The 23,931-nt window shown below is 40.9% G+C and overlaps 1 protein-coding gene and 1 non-coding gene across 2 annotated transcripts in view; one reads left to right on the plus strand and one right to left on the minus strand.

The window, feature by feature from the left end:
• ghrhrb (growth hormone releasing hormone receptor b) overlaps positions 1 to 23,931 on the minus strand; it is a 40,935-nt gene that overhangs the window by 13,982 nt on the left and 3,022 nt on the right. Inside the window, exons 2-3 of the mRNA XM_044044506.1 lie at positions 14,747 to 14,855; positions 3,270 to 3,377 (exon numbers count right to left, since the gene is read on the minus strand). Coding sequence (XP_043900441.1) covers positions 3,270 to 3,377; positions 14,747 to 14,855 — 217 coding nt within the window. The remainder of the gene's footprint in view (positions 1 to 3,269; positions 3,378 to 14,746; positions 14,856 to 23,931) is intronic.
• trnap-cgg lies at positions 9,863 to 9,934 on the plus strand. Its single transcript has one exon. It is a non-coding gene; the product is annotated as a tRNA-Pro (tRNA).

Below are 23,931 nucleotides of genomic sequence, written 5' to 3' on the forward strand. Positions count from 1 at the left end.
AAACGTACTAATTTGTTCCTAGTGGCAGAAAATGTCATCCCAAAAACTGGTGTAAAAATATTATCTTTTAAAACTACTTCAGCTTAAAATATACATATCAAATAATAATGATAATAATAATAATAATAATAATAATAATAATAACAATAACAATAATAATAATAATAATAATAATAATAATAAAATGTTAACTCTTTAAAGGCCATTATGTTTTTAAAAATATAAATATATAATGTTTTACACCTGTAACAACCACAAGCACCTTTGGGAAGGTGGCATTTTCTGCCACGAGGAACAAATAAGTAAGTTCTTGCATAGCTTAGCCATTTTAGGCTAATTTAAAAAACTGGGATGACAGTACTAAAGTTTACCTCAGGGAAATTTGAGCTATATTCATTCAACACAGCCAAAATGGCTTAACCATAAAACAGATGAAATGTCCCTCGGAACTCTTAAGGGTTAAGTTAAAGATTTTTAACACAGTGCTCGGTTGAATTAACTGAACTATTGAAAGTACAGACGCCCAACGTATGCGTCATTACATTCAATAATGCCGTCACCAATAACCTGGTGAAACGTCACACAGCATAAATGCTCATAAGCTTTAGCAAAGATGGCTGAGTGAGAGCTGTTGTTAGAATCTGATTAAAAGCTGACGTGAGGGGAAAAAAGCGAGCTGGACAAAAGTAAAACTAAAATACAATATTTTGGCAACAACATGACCAGCAACACGTCACGTTACCACCTCGGAGGTGGCAGATAAACAAACGGCTCCTGTTGCTGCCGACCCGGCGAAAACAAAATTTAACAAGTGATGAAAAACCTTCTACCAAAGTGAGAAAACAAACTCTGTTGACATTTTCACTGCAGACGATTGAGATATTTGTTTCTTTCTCTTTGGTTTCCTGTCAAATATGATGAGTATTTAATGATGGATCTTTAGATACACTGTTTATTTTTAAAGATGCTTAGACTCAGTTTCAGAATCTCAATCGAATCAAATTGTGAGGTTCCTTAAGATTCTCAACCCTAGAGGACACTGGACGTCCAATCAACCCAGTCGATGTGGAGACAAACCTTGCTCAGAAGTACACCAGCCCTTGACCTGCCAAGATTCAAACCAGCAACCCTCCAGTTAAAAGCTAAGTTCCTTTTCCATGAGCTTTCCCTCTGAGATCAATAACAGAGATATTGAAAATTGAAAAACTGTCTGGCCTGACTTTCTTTTTCTGTCTAATATTTTTTGATTAAAAAAAATAAAAGTCACTTTCTCTTTTCTGGCCTCATGTTTATTTTGTAGCTCCCTAAAGCACCGGCTTTGCACTTTTATTACTGACACTTTTTTCAAAAGTTCATGTGTTCATTAGACGGTTTGCGAGCAGCAAACCTCTTGTGTCGACTGTAACGGAAGAGTTTTGATGAAATTTCCATGCCGATGTTGGTTATTGCACAAGTAATGGGGCCGTAAAGAAATGACAAGATTTCGGCGCTGATGTGGGTTTGTGCTCTCTAAGTGCTTTTCAATCAATATTTGTGGCTCCACTTTTCTTCAATTTGTGGCCAAATTGTACCTCAATCACATCAGCACCGCAATTGTTTTCCATCCACTGTCGAACAACATGATAACGGTAAATTTGTGATGAGTAAAAAGAAACCTTCTCATTCATTGAATTTTATTGTTAAGCTGTGTCATTTTATGGGTCATTTTACGGATTCCACACTCCATAGCTCCATAGAACGACTGAAAATGTTGATTTATTTGTCATATGGAGCCAAAACAAGAAAATAATCTTATTTAAGAAGCTGAAAAACCAATAAATTGATTACCAAAACAGACGTCTGTTTGTGGTATAATCACTGTAGACTTGCACTGCTGTTATCTTTTTTATTTTTACTAGATATGGACCTGCAGTATGTGCAAAGGTCTCACTTGTTGACATGAAATAGTGGCCCAAAAACTGGTTTCACCAGTCGCATTAATTAGGGTTCCACTCCAGATTGAGGAGAGAACCGTGAGCTCCAGGCAGAGAAAGTTCTGACAAGACAACAAAAAGAAAGATGACACTGCTGCTATTCCAAGTTTCACGCAGAAATCAACATGGCCTTAAGACAGACTATTTACTGACAACATGAATGGAGGAAAAGCCAGTGGAGGCACAACACAAGCAGCGGGAGGATAAAACAAACGAGCAACTGTTGGCAGAAGAATTCATCATTTCTCTCCACAGCTTCAAACGCGGCTGAAGCACAAACGAGAATTTCTGCTTCTGCACAAAATAAGAGAAATAAGTAGATACGGACTTTCAGTTTTAAATCTCCCAAAAGCAGCCGGTCACATTCTGGAAAATGCAGTTATAATGTGTGCTTCTCCTCTGAAGTTACGGCCAAAGTGATGGTGACAATGACCTTTGACCCCCGAATTACAGTCAACTCATCTTGTGAATTTCTTGTGAACGTCAAAGAATTCAGATTTGGCGCTCACAAGAAAGGGGGAGGAGCATCTGGACAACCCGAAGACAAGATCTGGACATGGAAGTCAACGGAGAGGAGACAGAAAAAGTGCAACTGTGGACAATAATAAATAAACAAATATAATTTAACAACATTATTGCATAGTTTTTGGTCATTACTTCAAGTTCTCCCTTTACAAATAAGCATTCAAGCAAAAGAAAATCAAATAAACAGAAGTTAAATCCATAGACTAAATACTACACATGGAGGTAGCAGTTAGCCACTAGGGGGCGACTAAGAAAAAAAATCAGCTTCTATTTCTCACTTGGTTTTACAAGGTGAACAAATATTTTCCATCAAATCAATGACTTAAATCTCTAATTTCTGCTTTTCTATAAGAGAACATAATGTGGATTTTGAACATTATGCAGCAATTTGGAGAGAAACTAACAATTAATCAACTACCGTTTTCCAAAAAATTGGCACGTCACCAGTCAAATTGCAAATCTTCAAATCTCAAATACACTTTGATGTGGCCCACCACCAGTTTTTACTCTTTATAAATTCATTTCTCATCAGAAATGTTTTTTTTATTGTGAAATATATATCATTCTATAAAAATAACAATAGATTTTCTTATGAATCTGGTGAAATTTATCACAATATGACGTCATTTCAAGCTTTTTCATGACCGGTCCCCTCTTGACCACACTAGATGCTCATTGGCCCCTCAGGTCACGTGAGTTTGTCATCACATTGGTGATTATAATAAATAAAGAAACAAACTATTCATTTTACTGTAATTCCGGGAGATTTACCTTCATTATTAGCAAACAGCTGGGACACGTTGGCACAGGAGACGCTGACCACTTGTCCCACCTCAGCGCGGTACCAGCACCGAATTTCGTCCCACACTGTCGGACAACCTGAGACAAAACAAGAGCATTTATCACATGTTGGAGAGAGAGAACATGGATTGTATTGCTGTATCCTCCACATGAGGGTTGCAGGGGCCTCTAACCCAAACACAGGTTCACAGTCCATCACGGGGACACATAGAGACAACCATATGGTCAATTTAGAGGGTCCAATTTGCCTAATCCCCAAATCTGCATGTTTTTGGACTGCACACATGAGGAGAACATTTAAACTCCATGCAGAAAGACCCTTGTGCTGACCGGGCCTCAAAGCCTTGCTCAAGTTCTAAGAGTGTATATAAGTCTAGTGATGTCATTTTCCTGGTTGCAGTGAAGAGAAGGGACATTTTATTTGGCGATGTCCTCATCCCACGCCTTGTCTCTGCTGTTCTCCTCCACACCTCGCTGGTTTGCAGCGGCGGAGGCTGCAGGGGAGAGCTTGTCAGCCGTGTGAGGGGGAGGGAGAGGAGGGAGAGGAGGGGGAGGGGGGGGAGGAGGAGGAGGAGGACAGCAGTAATGAGGAGTCCCTCTCTCTCTCTCTCTCTGCCACCACATCGCCTCACACATCAAAGTCTCTCGGCCCAGTGTCAATTAAAACACGCACCAACACTCATTCATAATAAAACACAGATTTGGCTCCTGCTAGACTTTCTCCTGCCAAATATACGATGAGACAAACATCTCGCTGATGTCAAAACTCTAGCTTTATATTCATATTACATGGTATTTTTTTTCTTTTCCCTCCACCGTTGGATGGTGCGCCGTATCGACTGAAAGTGGCACGTGATTAGACGCTTATTGTAACTGCTCTAATGGCTCTCCAGGTAATGAAAAGCCCATGTTGCAGAATAAAAGGGCACGGTCTACGCCTTTGTTTGACTCTGCAGGAGGCATCAGTAAGTTCCTCAATAGGTGCTAATTAAAGCAAAGGTCCTGACACTGAGGGGATAATGCAGTGGATGAATGGACTGCTGCTCTTGCATCTAGTCGTCCCTTATTTTCTCTCTCTCTCTCTCTTGGTTTCTGTGACTGGCAGTTATGTAATCTTCCTGGACAGCATCATTATGCTCACACATGCACGGACGTCTCACGGAGCCGCACCTTTTCACACTGTGGCAACAGAGCGGCCTCCGAAGGAACTGAGCGTGTGATGTTCCTTTTGTGTTCCTTTATGGTTCGAGATCAAATTTAGATGATAGCGTCGTGGAAGGGGAGGCAAAACATCTCATTTTACGACTCGGAACTGATGCGAACAATTTATTCCTTCCAGGAGGACGAGCCACACGGCTGGTCTCGTATTAAACCGTTCACTTTTTACACATTTTATTATGTAGAAGATTCATTTTTTTTAATGAAAAAGTAGGAGTTGGCAGGTGCCCATTAAATTCTAACCCTCTATATAAGAAATGACTTGTATAAATTATAAAGCATAATGTTCAGACATGATATCACTGCACCCACAATTTTGAGAAATACTGAATAAATCTTACACTGTCAATGCATTTAACCTGGTTCCCAATACACACTTGAGGGATTTTATGGTTCTGTTTAAGCAGCTCAACATAAAGTGGATTGGAGTTATTGGTGAGGTTCCATCATGCGTTTATGATTTGAAGATGAACAGAAAGTTCAAAAGAAGTCTTGAAAAATCACAAAGTTTTTACTGCCTGAGGGAGGTGAGAAAGTTCATGTTTGGATAAAGGGTACAAAAAAACCCAGTGCAATGGAATGGTGAATAAAGGATGACATTTAGAAGTCACATGAATGAAATGTCAGTCCAGCGTCTGTATTTCACGGCAGGTGAGAGGAGCTTTGTGTGGACTGATGAGGAAACCACAGCATTCCTCAACTTAGTGATGTTTGGATGCTGCCTGGCTCTATTTGTTCACGTTAACTCATTATATTCACATGTGTGTTTTCTTTTCCCAATTCGTTAGCCCCCGGTACCGGAGGCAAAAAAAACTCACAAAGGCACATTTACAGAAAGCTCAGAAACTCGGCTAAAAGCTCATAAAAAAACATTCCTATGTTCACCAAACACAGACTGAACGCCGAGTAATCTAACCAACACCAGCCGAAAACACCATAACAGGGAGAATCAGCGCTGTCATGTTGAAAAAAACACAAAATAAGAGCAAAACAACGACTCATTTTCAAGAAATACAACCAGAAATGTTGTCTTACCTTTGTTTTTGAGCAAAACAAGTTGCTTTCACCACAACAAAGACGCTTCTAACGGAGAACTAGACTTCCCAGCATGCTTTGGGGACTCTTCCTGATCTGATTGGTCATTCCAGATGGCTGTTAGTTTGTTTTGATTGGAGAAGGGCAAATGTCCGTCAGACTACGTCACGGGCAGCCCGTGGCCAAGTGGAAAGGTAACTTGACTTGTAACCAGAAAGTTGCCAGTTCAAATCCCCACCTGGCCAAAAAGGGCTGGGGTACCCCTGAGCAAGGTAACCAACCCCCGGAATACTTTCCCTAAGGGGATTAATAAACTTTAACTTTATTCGCGTCCCTCTGACGAGTGAACAGAGGTTACCGCAGCCTGATCCTATTGGCTTTGATGATTAAAACAAGCTGTCAATCACACAGATTGGCCAATCACAGCCGGCGCTATGTTGTCTCTGATGCTCCAGAGAAAAATGCCCCAAATATATTGATTTTTTTAATCATTTTTTTAATTCAAAACAAGTTTTTATTAGACCAGTGACATGTAAGTCAAATTAAATGGGTTTAATAAGATATTTTGCCATAGTAATCTTAAATGGCATAGATAGTGCTCTTCACTAAAACCTCTGTAATTTTCACTTCAGCATCATCAGACTTTGCACAGCTAATGTCCACATGTTGTTACATGACTTCCATGAGTTTTTAGGCTCCTAATGCGCATTTTTAAAGGTGATATTTATTTTAAAATGCAGTATTTCTTTGGGCGAGGGAAAAAAAATCCTTCATTTTTATGGGACCCATCTGCATTTACTCTGGCACAGTGAAACTTACACGTCTGGTGGAATCTCACACGTGTTACCTTTATTTTGAGACCAAGATAATTCACATAGAGCTTGTAATTGCAGAGATATACTTCATTTTCAGGGAAGGGTCAGGGAAGAAGAGGTTAATATTTCAGATACATTTGAGCTGAAACCAGATAAACATTAAAATGAATCAAATTCTCCATTTTCTCTGAAACCATAACCAGCGGGAGCTCCATGTGAAAACCACTCCTTTGTCAAATTTGACGTACAGCACATAAATGCAGGGGATCTCAACACCAGCAAAGTTGCAGTTAACATCTGTCATGAAACAGAATAGTTGATATCAAAGTTACGACACATTTAATTGCTTCTCCGCAGTGGCTTTCCTGATTATGGGCGGCTGAGGACTCGGAGAAGGTCTTTGACGAGGGGAAATGTTTGTTGTGTTGGTTTTAAAAAATGTTCAAAGACAAACACATCATTTCTGTTTAATGCCCGACGCACAGCTGCCATCTCATTTGATTTATTGGATTATCTTTTCCGTCAAGGGCTGAGGAGACAAAGTCAAACGAGAATGGTCCCAGTTCAGACTTGCGTTAGTTGTTTTTTTTACAAGGATTAAGCCATTCTGACATTCATGTGACCTCTAGATAGATAGATAGATAGACTGAAAGTAATTAAGTAAATAATCAACACATTGATTGATTACAAAAATAATCGTTAGTTTCAGCCCGAGGCAGATATAAAGTGGGAAGGCGGGTGAGATTTCACCAAACGTCAGTCTAAACCTATATCCTCTGTTTTCTTTTCATCTCCAGAGCCATATCTCACTTCTTCATTGTCACACTTCACTGGCCAGAGTTCTCATGCTTCAAAGGAGCATCCGTCTCCCGTTTGTCACGCACACAGCTGCTCCTGTAATATTGCTACAAGTAATACAGGCGACCAGGCGGCTCCACTGGGACGTACACAACAATATCTGGCCTTTTAATAAACAATGCTATGTGATAAGGGAGAAGCAGAGGTGGACAAAGAAGACGAGGATTCCGACGTGACAGTGGGGACACGGACAAAGAACTCAATCAGTAACTTCTGGACAGCGTTTGTACAATTTGCTTAGGAAACAAAGTTTGTTCCATGTTCTGTTCATTTCTACTCCCTGGATCTCTCATCTAATCTCCCCACTGCTCTGTAAAGCCAAACTCTACAATCTCCCGCCACTCCCACCTGACAATGATAAAAAAAAACAACAATAGTTCAGTCTTGTTCCAGCGAAATCAAACAGCTGCAATGTCTACACGTCTACAGCGGCGAGACAAAACAGTGGAAGGAAAATGTGAAGTAGCCAAGTTTACACAAGCGGTTTGAAACTCAAATTGCTTGGAGGCCACTGGCCAACTTATTCCCTCCCAGGATTTTCACTTTCATATTATTTGTCAGAGACGCTCCTTGAGAAAATGGCTGATATTATGATGGACGCATGGACATGGCCTCAGTGGACAACGTGAGAGCTCCAGCGTGTTCCCGCTAAAATAGATGCGAGTGAATGGTTGATTGTCTCTATATGATCGGCCACGCGATCCATCGCTTGTCCCATCGCTGCCTTTCGCCCCGTGTCAGCAGGGATTGGCACCCTCATGTCGAGGATAAAGTGGTAGATAATGGATGGATAGTGGCGCTACAGGTGATTGTGGATAACTGCTGAGCAGTCACGGAGTATCAACATCATGGAGAACCAGCTTTTCCACAAGGACGTAGATCAATGTGATGTCACAAATAACAAAAGTGGGAAAAATTCCTATTTATTTCACTGTTAGACATGGACAACGCATACCACACAGCTATACAAAGTCCCTTGAAATGTGCCAATGTCATACTCCGCACCGGATTTACTTTTCCAAATCATTAGATCAGAATCTGATCTGTAAATCCTTAATGTCACATAAAATGCTTCACTGTGTACAGACTGATGAGAGAGAGATATGTTCGGGCTATTTGTTTCTTAATTATGTCTTTATGGCAGCAGAATTATCTGTTATTATAGGAGCAGTGAATACATCTGCCCTCCTGTGTTATTAACACCTGAGTTGTTTAAAAGAGTTTGTTTTTGTTTGATATCGACTCTAGGAAAATATCTATATGTATGTATATATATATATATATATATATATATATATATATATACATATATATATATATATATATACACACATATATACGTATATATATAAATATATATATATATACGTATGTATATAAATATATATATATATATATATATATATATATACGTATGTATGTATATATATATATATATATATATGAATATATCTCGAATGACGAGACTACAGATTTTACAAAAGAATAAAAACATTTAAAAACAACCGAGTTTGAATGCTGTACAGAATGACGGCAATAAAAATCTGTGAAATAGAAAACATGAAAAACAACATAAACATTTTAATGATACAGTGCATAATAAAAGCACACAAAAAGTAAAAGATGAATGGTGGAATGTCTCAACGTTAAACCTGCGATCAACAACGCCAATCAGTTCCGCAATAGGTTTTATCGTGACCTTTCACCTTTGGTATTTAGTCTGCAGTAATTGGTTATGAGGATGATGAGTGTGAAAGAGCAGCGAGGTGTCGGAGAGCCACGCTGTCAAACAATCGCAGGAAATGTCAGCGGTGGAAGGTGGAAGCGACGCAGAAAACACATACAGCAGAGTCACAAGGAACTGTTAACTCAATGTCTCTTTTCTCACTGATTAGGTCCGTGTTTCCTTCCTGTCACTGACCTGATTTTTTTTGAAGATAATTAACCCAAAAATGGACAAGGATTCTTGTCCATAGAGGAAGGATGGAGGAAGGAGTTTCAGTTGCTACCTGTGTTCCTTTCAGCAACAGCCAAATAAGCCAAAAAGTCTTAAGATGGACGTGGACAAAGCTTTTCGACCATTTATGTTCACGTCATCCATCATTGTGCACATCGCAGGAGAGCTTACGATGCTTAAAAAATACAGCAATACCATTGGGGCAGTACAGAGTCGGATAAATGACAAAGAAGAGTCTACAGGGACATTTAAAACTGGCTGCCAGGTCTTTGTTGGCTTATCCCTGCAGCCAGTAAAAAGGAGATTGTGCGACACAGCATGTTTAAATCGAGGAGTTATCTGGTGAAGCAAATTGTGAAAAATTGCAGTGGAAATATCGATCGATCGACCTACATCCGGTGGTCTTTCATTCCAATGCTGCGAAATCCGCTGACGCTTCTATTTCAGATCAAACACAATGAAATAAACCTCTTCAATGGTCGCCCTCTAGAGGAAGTATTTTGTAACGTCCATACCAAAAGACACACGGGGGGGTTGTGGGGTAGTGACGAAGACACCTCCAGGTTACCTCACCTACCAGGTGAATTGTGCTCTGTCTTTACATGGAGCGACAAAAGGGTCACGCAGGGGAGTGGGAGCCAATGCCAGGTGACATAGGTAAACCTTGTGTGACATACAAGGGCTTGTTGGTCTAGGGGTATGATTCTCGCTTCGGGTGCGAGAGGTCCCGGGTTCAAATCCCGGACAAGCCCTAGGTATATATTTATTAGATGGCACAAGATGAATGAACTTAAATCTTCATTCTGTTCATATTAAAAAGTTACAAACTCCAGCACAACAAGATGATTCCAAAGATGGAGCTTTGGGTTTCCATGATGCCCAAAGAAGAAGGACATTTTGACACATGCGCAGAACGCCAAGTCCGACTCCAGTCTGACTAAGTGTATACATGCAGGAGTAATCAGACTATGAATCACAGTATCCAGGTACTGTTTGTTAGTCCGACCAAGACTAGCTTTTCATCATGGGACTAAAATGTTTACATCACATGAAGATAACCCCAATTGTCTTTTAACATGCCATGTTATCATAAGATAATCACATGGTTCTAAAACTTAAAGTTGTGATTCACTTTCTTTACACAACAATCAGCGAGAAGAGATTAAGATAAGAGTAAGTGAACAGAAGCTGAGGCAGAAACAGCTGTTTCTATCGTACATGTGTCTCTCACTGTGGATTTTCAAGGAAAAACCGTAGCCTAATGTTGTTACTTTTCCTTTCTGAGGTATTAGTATTAGTAGCTAATAATTAACTCACTTTATTTTAAGGAACAAAGTTAACCCCCTGACAGTGTTTAGTCAGTGCTGGTGCCAGCGTTGAACTCACACATTTTTCCCACTGTAAATTGTCCTTGTTCAAACAAACACCATTGCAAACCAGATAAGATTATGTCAACTGTACAAACTGGGAAAGCTCTGTGCGGCCATTAATGTGACTGTGTCTGACGTCTCGGATTACTGGATGTCGGCCACTTTTTATCAGTTCGGTCAAATTCACCTTCAAAAGATTTTTGAGGCGGGACGAAGAACAGAATCATAACACGTCCGTGTCTGGAGTTGAAGGATTACACTTGAGTGTAATCTGTAAAGACCGGTCAAAGGAAGTATGAAATGCTTCAGAATCGCCGGGTATGCAAGTCACTCGCGCTCCTGTCGACTGTCAAACAGCGGCAAAATCAACCAAAATGAAGCTTAAATTTGAGTCCTTTTGAAAAACCTCTGTGTGTTTTCAAACTTTCACCCAAAGAAGTATCTAGTAAACCACTCAGATTACTGGCAATTATTTTCCCCAGGGAAACAAGTTCCTGGGAATAAAAGTTGGTGGAAAAGGCAATAATTACTCATACTTACTCTCCTCCTGCTCTCGTCTGTTTGTCCCGCAACGCTTTGGTCAAAGACGTAAGGACTTGAACCTCGTGACCTGACCACTCATCAGAACAGCTGTGAATAAATATTCATGAGGTCTCTCTCTGTGATCCAGTTCATGTCCAACTCTGGTTGTGCTTGGATCTACTTTGCATACTGGGATTTTGGTTTTATTATAATGATAGTGATAAAAACAATAGTGATACAAATTGTCACACTTCAATCTCTAGCCTTGATTTTGGAATGACGAGAAGAGTCTTTTGGCCAATTTGTACTTTTATTGTTCACTCCAATCACACACCTGATATAAAACCAAGACATGTTTAATATACGTGCTACCAAAACTAGAGCAAGCACCAACAGAGCTGAAGACTGCTGAAGCCACGTAAGCAGCCACTGCAAACATTCCCAAGAGCGCTTGAGTCAATATTTAATCTGCATGCTAAGCTACAAGAGCAGCCCATAGACTCCAACACAAAGCCACGCACACGGTGTCGATTTGATCTTCTTCTCACTGCAGTCAGTCGTCGTACTCGAGTACAAGTGTGGGGGAGCACTACACACACACACACCAACACAACGTTAGTTTATACGCTCATCGTGGCAGAGGCGACGAAAAAGAGGCGGAGAAAACTGTGGACGCAGGAAACGACGAATATAATATTCCCCAAAAATCCGTTCATCTGTCGAACACCTTGCTATGACCTTTGATAGTGCCTTTAAATTCGAAAAACATTTTGTGTTATCAGCGTAGCAACGGTCAAAGGCTAACTCCCCCCAAAAGAGAGGGTAATCTTTTTTCTTTTTTTTTAAACTACAGCTGTAACTGTAATTTTTTATGTTGTTTTAATGTTTGAGTTAACGTTGGACCGGCTTGTTTCACATGCCAAGAACTGAGAAGCATAAAAAAGTGATACTGACCTGGTAGTTTTGCTGTTGCATGAAGTATCTTTGAGATAAACTCTCTGTTCTATAAAAGGCATTTATTTGGACGTGGCTCCACGGCTTGTGTCCACCGGCTCCGAAGTGGGTTAGGGTAACTCTAACCCTAACTCAGCCTCAAAGCTGCAACAAAACCATCACTAATCGTATTTATAACAATCGTCTAATGCGATCACCTTGCGTTACTCAAAACACAAACTGCCCCCCAAGGAGAGTTCCTCTTGTGCGTGTGATGGACAGGCAGCATCGCAGATAGAAAACAAAGGTCCTGAAGGACAAGCTGTTGTTTTGTTGTTCCAGGCCACTGAAGGGAGGATAATGGTTCAATCTCCTCTAATTCCGTTGGTTCACCTTCTACCTGAGCTACATCGATGGAGCAGGACCGCGTCGGGCCGGCCAATCAGTCCCTTAATCCATCTCCTCACCTGATTAGCCGCCTTGATTGTTTTGGCTGTTGTACCGAGTGAAGGATGGTAATGCGATAACAGGAAGTGAATGTGCTCATTACGCTGCTGATTAAAGAGCAGCAGTCATCAGATACAGGAAGGCATCCAGCTGGTGACATTTGACAGAGTCTGGCTTAATCCACAACTGCGAGATTGGTATTTTAATAATCACGTCACCTGAAGATACAAATGACGCTACTGGCAAAAGGTTTGCACCTGTGTGAATATCACTTTAGCTACAAACTATTTAAAGCTGTAGCCCGTATTTTTGGTTTCTAAATCCTCTTCTCCTCCTGATTAGGGGTGGGGCATCGCTACAGATTTTCTGAATCAAATCAATTTGATCAGATTTGATTCTAATTTCCAATTTGTTTGATTGATTGATTGTGGATTCATTAGAGATGTTTCAGTTCACGTGACCATTTTGTTTGGTTATTAGGGAAGAACTAGTTGCAGCAAATTGTACAGATGTGTCTCTCTAGGTGCATCAACCCAAATATTAGTCACACTCGTAATCTTAGGCACAAAAAATGTCCTTTTTAAAGGCAAGCTATAAAAATATTATATTCTACTTTTATTGAGCTGATTTTTCTCCCCTACATCCAACCTGATAGATATCTAATACTACTTAGTTTATAAAGATTTTAACCCTATACATGCCAGATTTTTGTCATGAAACCACAATGTTTTTAGATGGAAAAAAAACTGAAAATGAATATCATTATAATTATTGCATTGAATTAATACAGTCTGGGATATGTCGATGATGAGCAGCAACAATCGTGACAGTGCCAACTAGTGGAAATAGCATGTTTGTTTTGTTTCTCCATATGCCCGAATATGGCCAAAATTACACTATTTGGTGGAGAGGAGCAAAAATGATCAATTCCAAGGCAAAATCCCAGATTGGCACCGATATACAGATATAATAAAATGCATGTATTATGCTCTAATGGAAGTGGGAGAGGGCAACGGTAGCTCAGTGGAAGAGGGAGTTGTCTTTCAACTCAGGTGTTGTGGGCTTGATTCCCTGCTCTGCTCGTCTACAAGTCCATGTGTGGGCGAGACTCTTGGGTGAATGTCAAAGCTGTAATGTAAAGCAGCTTTGAATGGTCCTCAAGACGACAAAAGGGTTTTATAAAGACAGACCATGGGACATTTTTTGCCCCTAATGGTTAGACTGTAACACTGTTTGTACACAGTGTATTGTATATATATACACATACATACATGTTCAATGATGACATTATACATTTGCAAGTGAATGTTTTGCATAGATTGTAAATTGCATTTCCATTACATGTAGAGACGTAATTTCTTGAAGAGAAAATGAATAGCTGTGAGCAGACTAATTGTTTTTGGTCTGAGACGAGGGACAGGAAATAAAAAATATCCTCTTTCACTGAGCGTCCGTTCGTTTTAATGAAACATTGATTTATTTTTTTTTTTATTATTTCGTCTCGACCGTTGAATCAGATTTTCAGAGAGTTGTTTTCCTGATCTCAGATGAGGTCATCGACGGAATAATTGAATGACTCCCGTGAGGACTGGTGCTGTTAACTTACAGATGGTTCACAGTGGTTTCTCCTCTAATGATGAACAAACTCCCTATAGACTCTATCGTTATTCCTAGAGACGTGGACTTTTCTCAACTCCTGACATTTGCAGCTGACACTCACACCTTCTTGTGGAGGTGAAGAGAAGGACGAGGAAGTGAAACTGAACTGAAAAAAAGGTAATTAAACGCAGAACCTTACAAAATGTCCAAATGTCTCCTGAATGTCTCTATGTCTGTCCTGGAGTGGTCATCAATGGATCTTTATGAAAGGGCTGCCAAAGAGAGTGTTTTCAAAAAAAAATTTAAATGAAGGAAACATCCAGGACCGAGAAATGTGTCAGCAGAAGATTTTTAATTTTTATTTTTTAATCTGTCAGAAAACAGGCAGAGAAGCTGACACTTGTTTTTTCTTTAATAAACTGGGATAAATTATTGTCTTTACTGTGTCTTCTTTTGATTGGAAATTCCAAAATACTTTGTTTACTCGAGATGAAAACCATGAGCTCAATACAAAAGATTTTCCACATCATCTGAAATATAAATCCAGGATAAAGCATGGGGGGAGGTTTATGTGAAATACTCTGTGAACTGATTTTAATGACTGATTATTACTGGTTATTTGCAGGTTGTTTGTACGTGTTTACTCGCACACAGTTTGTGAACGTGTCGTTGAGACTTGTAAAAATGACTGACCTGTCCTGATGGAGCGGTTGTTTTCCTCCTGTTGGATGATGTGGTTACATTCATGCTGAGCTTTCATGTGCTGAAGCACCACAGCACAGTCTGGGTGGATGGCCTCTGTCTGAAGAGAGGAGAGAGAGAAGGCAAAGCAGGTTTATGTGTTTATACTGTCGCACAATTCACACACACACACACACACAAGGCAATTCACTGTGTGTTTACAGACGACAAAGATGTTAGAGTTCAAGCTGTACATTAAAAACACTGGGACGGAGAAATTATAGACTTTCTAAAATTAGTTGAATTTATATATCAGGGGTGTCAAACATAAGGACCGTGTGCCAGAACTGGCCCTCCAGAGGGTGTAATCCGGCCCACAGGATGAATTTGTGAAAACACTGCACTTATTTTTCTGAAGAAATTTCAGGTTGTTGATAATGTTTTGTAAAAAAGAAAAAAACATTTTGTTCTTTTTTTGTTTTGACAATATTTGATTTGGCCCCTGAACTAAAATGAGCTGCTATACACAGCTGGTTTAAATTGTAAATAGATTTCAGACAGAGGACGAAAAGGATTTGTTCATCCTCACACTAGAGTACAATAATTGATATTTTGAAGTTGTAATTCTCCATTTTCCATCAACTGGGGCTGGAACATCAGTTTCAATGTTGATTCACTGACAGGTCACCATCAATAAGTCAATTATTATGAGATTAGTCTGACTGAAACTGCACAATTCAGACTAACACACCCAGATAATGGGATTTAGAGTTAACATAAAAGTTACAGTGCAGGGAAAGGAAAAAAAAACGACTTATTTGAAGCCTCCACCTTTACAATTATCTCTTACAAAATTACAAAACAATACAAAAATGATAGTACACGGCAAAGTAATGACGTTTGGCAAAAGAAGCTACACAGATGAGTAAGACAGCAGCAATACAAATATGGTGACATTCAGGACTAGGCTGATTTTATGCTCTGACAGCTTTAAAAAGTGAATTATTTTTAAATACATGTACAGTAGGAAGTTGGTGATGGACATGCTAACAACTAACCACGTGGTAAACTGGAAATTGCATTACATTTAAGGTGAAATTGGGTGTTTTGCGACGCACTGACGTGTATTTTGTTTTGAAACGTGAGGACGTTCAGCGGTAGAACAGCGACATGTTTGACAGAGGGAAACTTCGCACGTGAGCGTGACATTTGACCCCGCGTTCTCCCAGCACCGCAGTGTCCAGGCTTAACACCCGAGACGCTCACTGCTGTTGGACAGAGTTGTGGGTCAGTTTACCCGACAGCTGCCATAATTTAATCAATTCTTCTCTGTGGCTCTGAATGATCAGTAAGCGTTTTCAGCGGATGCTCAAAAAGGTCTTTGTACACATTCTTCAAACTAATTTCCATGGTTTGAATGTAACGTCCATTCATTTAGATTAAGAAGTTACACGCTACAGCTTTAAATGATTGAAAACATAGGACATCAAAGCACAAAAATACACATTAAAACAAGATACCTCAATGTTTTTTAGCCAAATAAATCATATTAAATACAAGCCTATGCGTGTTTCGTTACTGTTTATGATCCTGAAACAGTTTCGAGCTCTTCGACTGCACTACAATCACTTCCTAACATAATACAGACTAAAACACTTGGGCGAATCAAACTAAATAAATGTCCATTTTCTCGTTCAACAATTGCTATTTCAAACACCGTAACCTAAACACAGAGCACGATATGAGGGCGGAATATTTCCACGGTTACGCGCTCGTATATAAACACGAGGGCTGAAAAACTCCTTTGATAGTTTACACGCCGCAGCGAATAAATCTGCGCAGCTGAAAAATATGACAGCGCGGCGTCGGCGTGACGAGAGACAGCGCAGTCGTATCTGCTCTGCAGCTGTGAAACAAAAGCGGCTTTTAAACGAGCGAGATCGTCGCCGGAAACCAACACAACGACACAGTGAGGTGCGGACACTCGCGACTGTGGCCTAGATTACATTTTTCTATACGATGAGACCGCAACAGCAAATATCGAATAATTACTGGCTGAATTATGTTAATGTACAGTTATTACTGGCTGTGGATGCAACAGGAGGAGTTAAAGGTAGATGGAACAAATATGAACTAACCCTTTACTGTATTTGGTAACTTCCGCAGACATCCGAAACAAACGTTACGTACTGTGAAATCAGAGGAGGCCAGCGACGCTCAAAACTTCAGTTCTCCTACATCTATGGTAATATCTCAAAAACTAATGATGGTAAGTTGATGTGTTGGAGCAGGGAAACGTGTAAAAACACCGCTCTGTTCTGGAATAATGTTCCTTTCACTTCATTCTTACACATACTCTTCATGGACCGTGATTTTCTGCATGAAAACAAAAAAAGAATGGAAAAATGGAACAGAAGGAAACCATTCCACCCCCACCAGCTGCCCGATTTGCCTTTGTCTGGAAAATGTGTCTCAACTCGATGCACACAAACACACCGAGAAGCGCCGCCGCTTTATTGAAAATGACTGAAGATGGAGGAGATAAAGTGGAGAAGGAGAAAGAGAAAGAGGAGCGGACTCCTGCTGTGAGCCTGCAGAGACACAGTATTGTACGATTATGTCACTAAACTGCGACCAAAATGGTGAAAACGTCGCTTCTCTTTGTGTTTGTTAAACAAGTGCTTCGCCACAGGAGCATTTCCGTTTACCTCTGAGACAACGACGCAGCGGCAGTTAAGTCCGATAACGTAAAAGGAATGTAAGGAGGTCCTCGGCGCACGCACGCACGCACGCGGTGATTATTTTACACCTTTTGGAAAGAGCGACCGTTTAAATCCAATCGCGGTCGTTATTGCCGAGCGTCTGATTGCCTCGAGCAAACTGTTACCGAGCTGCTGCTGCTGCCATTTACATTCAAAATGTCATCGAGATATAAAGGACAGGTGATCACCTGTGTGTGTGTGTGTGTGTGTCTTTATGAGACGAGAGGACGTGGGGACATCAGTTAAGTCTTCACCACTTTTTCTGGGTTCAAAGTTTGTTTTAAGAGTTAGAATTAGGGTTTGTGTTGGGGTTAAGTTAAGGGTTAGGGTAACTATTTAAGGGTAATAATAAGGGGGTTAGGGAGCATCCTCACTGTCCTCAAAGCTTCACTGCCATAAACCTAATATCTGAGACTCTGGTTAAGTTTAGAAAGAGGGTTCTGGTTTGGTTAGCTCTGTTCGTTTACTGAATTTCCCATTTTTTTGTTTTTTGACGTCATGGTAAATCTGTCCTTTCAATGTCATTTTTACCCTTTAGGCATTTAGGCTGCTGTTTTCCATTACTCTGTTAAGAAGTATACAGAGACGATAAGAGTGTCTTATATCCTCTTTTTCAGCACAACCTATTGACAATCCCATGATTTTTACCAACTATGTAAACACACCTCAGCAAAAAGCACTCAAAATGTTTTTAATCTGATTGAATTAGCGATGGAAATACGTCACCTGACTCGTTTTTATGGACAAAGACCTGGAGTCTGCATGCGTTGCCCAGCTTCCTCCCACAGTCTATCATCTTACTCCGGCTTGTGCGGTACATGAGCGGTCAGGTGACGCGTTTCCATTAGAAAGACGAAGAGAAAGCGGATGCTGAGGAGGCAGCGCACACACTGGGCTTTTTGATAGACTTTCTGAAGCCGGTCTATGAAGCTGAAGCACAGCGGGAACGTGAGGGACACAAATGTCCAACACTTAATCTGGTGTGAGCAACGGAAACGGCACGGGGAGTGGCTCGCGCTGTAAAGTGATAATACCGGACCTCCACAAGATCGCACAACATTCGTGAGAATGTTGTCGCGCTCATGCCCGCACGGCTGAGTCGAGACCCAGAGCTCTCCGGAGTTTAACCCACTGAGATGTTCTGATGTGAACAGAGGACTTATTTTAAATGGCCCTATGTAAATGTATAAAGGACTCATTCCCGATTACAGCTCTAATGGGGATTAGGACACTAATCAAATCAATCTCATTAAACTGGACACTCCGCATTGACCGTAGGTGTGATTGTGAGAGTGAATGGTTGTTTGTCGGTCAGCTGAGATTAGCACAGCGACCTCACTAAACAGCCTTAGTCTTTGTATGCCAACATTACTTTCTGTCTGTCGTGATGGTCTTTGTGTCTTGTTTTTGGACGACCTTTGGGCAGCACTACAAGTATGACCCCGACTGATCGGCGTTCAAGACACTGCACGAGTTCATAAGTCATCGGGTAGGCGGGGCAACGGGTTGCCAATCATGGCTACTGAAGCGCTGTGAGCGTATGCTCGTGGACTTTGTCATGGTCGTACCTTGAGGGGGAGGAATCAGAGGAATCTTCACCATGTTTATGTCCGTGTGTTACCAATCCTATTGGTCAGCGTCCAGAAGCGCGTCATAGGAGACGTCGGACTAGTTTGATCGTTTGATAAATGGCCTGAATTTGTGGAGTTTAATCCAGACATAAGTTGTTCTTTTCCCCCCCACACGCTTGTGTTGTGTTAAACAATCGCTGTGTTCCTTGTTTTACTGAAATAAACACATTTCTATTCACACACTTTCAAAATGGAGCCTCTTAAATTGAAGTAACAAGCTCAGTGAATGAGTCAGTATCTATTAGCCGAGCAGCTCTGGTTACTGAGGGCTGGTGTCAACTCATTTAAACACATATTAAGAGAAAGCGAACGCAACGGAGCCGAGTGTAATCGGATTAATTTGCCAAAACATACACACACTGAGCGCTGAGCATTCCACACGCAGCTGAACACAGTCAGACTCTCAGCAGGCGTGAGCGAGCGGTGATGCGTTCATGAGCAACGTCACAACTGCTTCGCTTGACAAATGAAGATTATCACAGTTTCAAGCTACACGTGTTGTTTCCCGAGGCGAGTATAACAGAATGTTAATGAGGCCAGAAACATGCAGAGGCATAAAAAGGGTCGAGAAATTACAACGACAGTTCCAAATAATGTCGTGTGTATTGTCATTTTATGGAACAAGGTCAAAATCGCAGTTGGTTTCAAGGCTGCTGCCCCATCTTCCTCTAACTCCTCCCCTTTCCTTCACCCCGAGCCAGGCTGATTTGAGTTTGGCGGCGTCACCACGAAGGTGAACAGACAAAGTGGCCACAAGTGGGAAAAACAGCCGGGTCTTTTATACTCTGCAGGAAGTGGAGTAGATGAGCCAGATTGGTTGCAGGTGAGTCATCGGCCACGCCCAGCCCCAGGGAGAAGGAAAGGGGGCGGAGGGAAACATGACTCACCTGCAACCAATCTACTCCACTTCCTGCAGAGCATAAAAGGCTGTTTTTCCCCTCCACTCTTCCAGTTTCAGTCAGTTCACCGTCGCTGTGATTCTGCTGAACTCAAGCTACTGTTTTTGTGTCTTTACCTGGTGTCTTTTGCCGCATGTATTCTTTGTTCTAGCCTTTGGTTTGCGGTGACTTTCTTGTCCGTTTTGAGTGGAAGTGAAACCGTTTTAACCGTTTGATCTGTCTGGAGTGTTTTTGGCTCCCTGTGTCAGCACCGTAACAGTTTGCAGATGCTTTTAAAAAGAGAACACTGGCTTATAAAAATGTAAATCTTGTTCAGGTAATAAGGACTATGAGCACTTCTGGTGTTTATGATGATAATCCATCAAACAGCATGAGTAGTCTGATAATAAAACATGTAAAGGCAATGTGAAAATACTGTATTGAACTAATCTCTTTAGCTTTAACAGGCTTAAATAGCAACTTTGTGTCGTATGTTTCCATCACAAAACTCCATTACATTACATATCAGCGCTTAAAGAGCAGGAAACGCATGTTTTAAACAATTTAAAACTTAAAATGCACATGAAAATTCACTTTCCATCTCCCACTAAATGACCAAATTGCAGTATCAATGACCACGCGTGTGATATATGGATCATTTCCATCTAATAAAACAATAAAGGGCCAGAAAATGTCCTGTGACTAATTTGCTTTTGCCCATTTTTCCAGAATAACTTTCAGTATCTGGCAGTTATTTACAATTTACTGTCAAAAGGTTTTTGTTTAAAAAAAACAAAAACATTCACGATGTACATGAGCACCAAGTTTTGTGTGTTAAATTTGAAATTTGAACAATGCAAACATATTTAAAGTAAGATTTTTCAGAGTTTTTGTCTCAATGTGTAAAAACAGGCCAAAAAAATGGAAACTAGTCCAGAATAAACCCTGGATTAAAGCAGTCTATGCTAGATTATACACCAGCGTATACATTAGCCTAGACCAGACTATACCCCTCTTGTGTAAAGAGGTTTGTATTTACACAAGAACAACTTCATTCTTCAACCTTTTATTGGGCTTTCAGCCGTGTCATGTAAGTTAAGTGAAAAAGCTAACTAACTTAAATCTTGAAATAAGACCACAACCCTGAAGACATAAGACTTTTATGACTTCAACCATAAAAGGCACAGTCAAGAAATATTTTGTTAGGTTGCTGAGGAAAAAAAAGCTAATTTCAAGAACACTTTTTATTTTCGGGCGAAAACATAGATTACTCCAGGGTAAATACATGTTTCTGATCCTGTTTATAAATACTAGTGAGTGAATAAACTGTTTAAATACAATCTGTTTACACAAGAGTGGTATACTCTGGCGTGAGTGAATTTACCGTAAAATAACCACACGTGCAACTCCTCAGCTTTCAGAAACCCGATAGCACAAACCGTCACGTATAATCACGGTGATGCAAAGTGCACTCGGTGTTAAAGGGTAAGAAATATAAAGATAGACGTAGATAAAGAAAAAGAGTATGAGCAGCTCAGTCACCTTCCTTACCCCGGTGACTACATGACAGACATTTTGGAAACGTCATTAAGAAGAGAAAACAAAGTCAAAGTCTGGAAAATTGGATCATCCTCTTTTCAAAAAGGGAAATCTGTCCTGCCTTTTGTTTCCGGCAACTGGCTTTACCACCACGCGTTATTAGCCCTGAAAATCAATTTAAACAACCTGCAGTTTGAAGACAACACCGCCGCCAGGCCAAACCGGGGCTCTCACAGAAGACGAGAGAAAAGGAGCACATTTCCTCTCTCTCTGCTTTGGTGTGGCTGTGGGATTTAGAATTGATTTTTAGGTTTAACAGCTTGTTTAAAGGCAGCGACAAAGGGTAGTGAGTCACTTTGACGTCACGGATCAAAAGCTCAGTGAAAGTCGACTGCCGGAAATCAGAAAGGCAGAAGAAAAACGAATCAGCTTTAGCAACGACGAGGAGATCTGAGATTTCAGCAGTGCCGTCCTTCACTGACCCGACGTCCAGATCAAGTTCATGACGTCCAAAGAATAAATGAGGGAGAGGAACCAGGTGATTTTTTAAAGGCGACATAGACCGGAAGCTCCAATTAACGCTGCGTGTGTGTGAAAATAGTGTGTTATTGTTTTCCTGGGCTCTGCGAAGCCGATCGGCACTTCCGTGTGTTGATGTCGTCATCAGTAAACCTCACCACTCCTCTCACCACTGTAGCGCCTCCTGGTGCGGGCACTAGTCCGGGCACATCCGGTTGCGTACATTCAACCGCAGAAGAGGAAGAACTACTCTTGTTGTAGCTGCTGAGATGCAGAGCATCCACCGTGCCAAAGGGGGAGCTGTGTATCTGAGAGCTGGCCTATCTATTACGTCCTGGTTCTATTAGGTACCTGGTTCTGGTTCTACCGTTCTGGGGGTGTGGTTTTGGTCTGAAACAGCGCGGCTGACGAGAGCGTCAGTGAGGAGATATTTTGATCGGCTCGTTTGCAGCGACTAGGAGGTTTTTAACCATGAAAACAAGTTAATATATGTAAGTAGACCTCCATAACTAACATATATGTGTGATACAAGCATTCGATGTCACCTATAAAGCCCTGGACAGTGTCGTCTACATCAGTGGTTCTCAAACTGGGGTGCGTGTACAGCCATACCTACGACTCGATATGATATGATAATGCTTCATGGTCAGAACATGACTGAAAAGTGTCTTGCATCACAGCAACCTTACAATCGTCCAGGAAACACTGACACAGTCATGACAAGAGGAGAGGGTGGCGTTCAAGACTGCACTCAAAGCTCCATCCGTAACACCTCATGTCATTTTGAAATGGTTAACAAATCATTTTGTAAATGAAATGTTTTTGTAAATGAATCCAAAATCTAAAAAAAAAAATAATAAAAAAGGTTGGTAAAGTTCTCCAAATTTGTTTTGGGACCTACAAAATATCTCCCACGTCCCATCTGGGGGCCGCGACCCAGTGTTTGGGAACCACTGTAATGAAACGTGGGACTGGGCGCACGTCACATCCCAGTAGAAACTGAACCACACAGCAGGTTTCCAGATTGAGAAATGACGGCGATGCCTTTATCCTCGACGACGTCAACGTCTTCTCTTAATCTCAGCATAAAAGCAGTAAATGTCTTCAACTGCAATAATCCCACTCTCTGACATTAAACACAGCAAAACCGGCTGACTGAACTACATGGCTGTTAGTGTTTGAATCTCTCTGTGTTTACATCTCATGTCACCTGACAACAGGTAGTGACGTTAATGTCAGAACGCGCGGCTGCAAACAGTCTGTCTGTCTGTCTGTATGAGTGAAAACACACAGACGTGTCCACAAACGGTTTTAAGAGGTGAAAACTACGACATAAAACCTGACAAATTGTTTTCAGATGGACAAATCTAACAGAGGCAGAATTATAACATCAACAGCATCAGTAATTGCTCCTCAATGAGTTTTAAACCTCACCAGTAGACGCGCACGGATCATTCAAGGCTCCATTGGGTGACCCATTGTCACGACTCGTTCAGGGAATGGGAAGCAAAGACCACCTTTAGGCTGCAGCACAAAATTTTGATTTTTAAGCATTCCAATCACATATAGAGGTGGTTTTCAGAAGTGATTCTGATCGGATTTTTACAGATTTGTTTCAATCTAAACGTCTCAGTCGCGATCAACACAGTGGAAGACGATAGTTTCAAAATCAGAAGAAAAGCTGTGCCATGGCTCCACAAAACCATTTGGGACAGAAACGGATTTCTCATCGTCCAGCAGGGCGTGGCCTGTTACTGTAGAAAATCCCTATGGAAAACAAGACCAGACAATGTCAACATGGAAACACGCAGATCAGACCGGATCACTGTGAACAGTTGGTCAAGAAGATCAGATTCTGCTCAGACATG

The sequence above is a fragment of the Solea senegalensis genome, linkage group LG14 (assembly GCF_019176455.1).
Source record: "Solea senegalensis isolate Sse05_10M linkage group LG14, IFAPA_SoseM_1, whole genome shotgun sequence".
Lineage (NCBI taxonomy): Eukaryota > Metazoa > Chordata > Actinopteri > Pleuronectiformes > Soleidae > Solea > Solea senegalensis.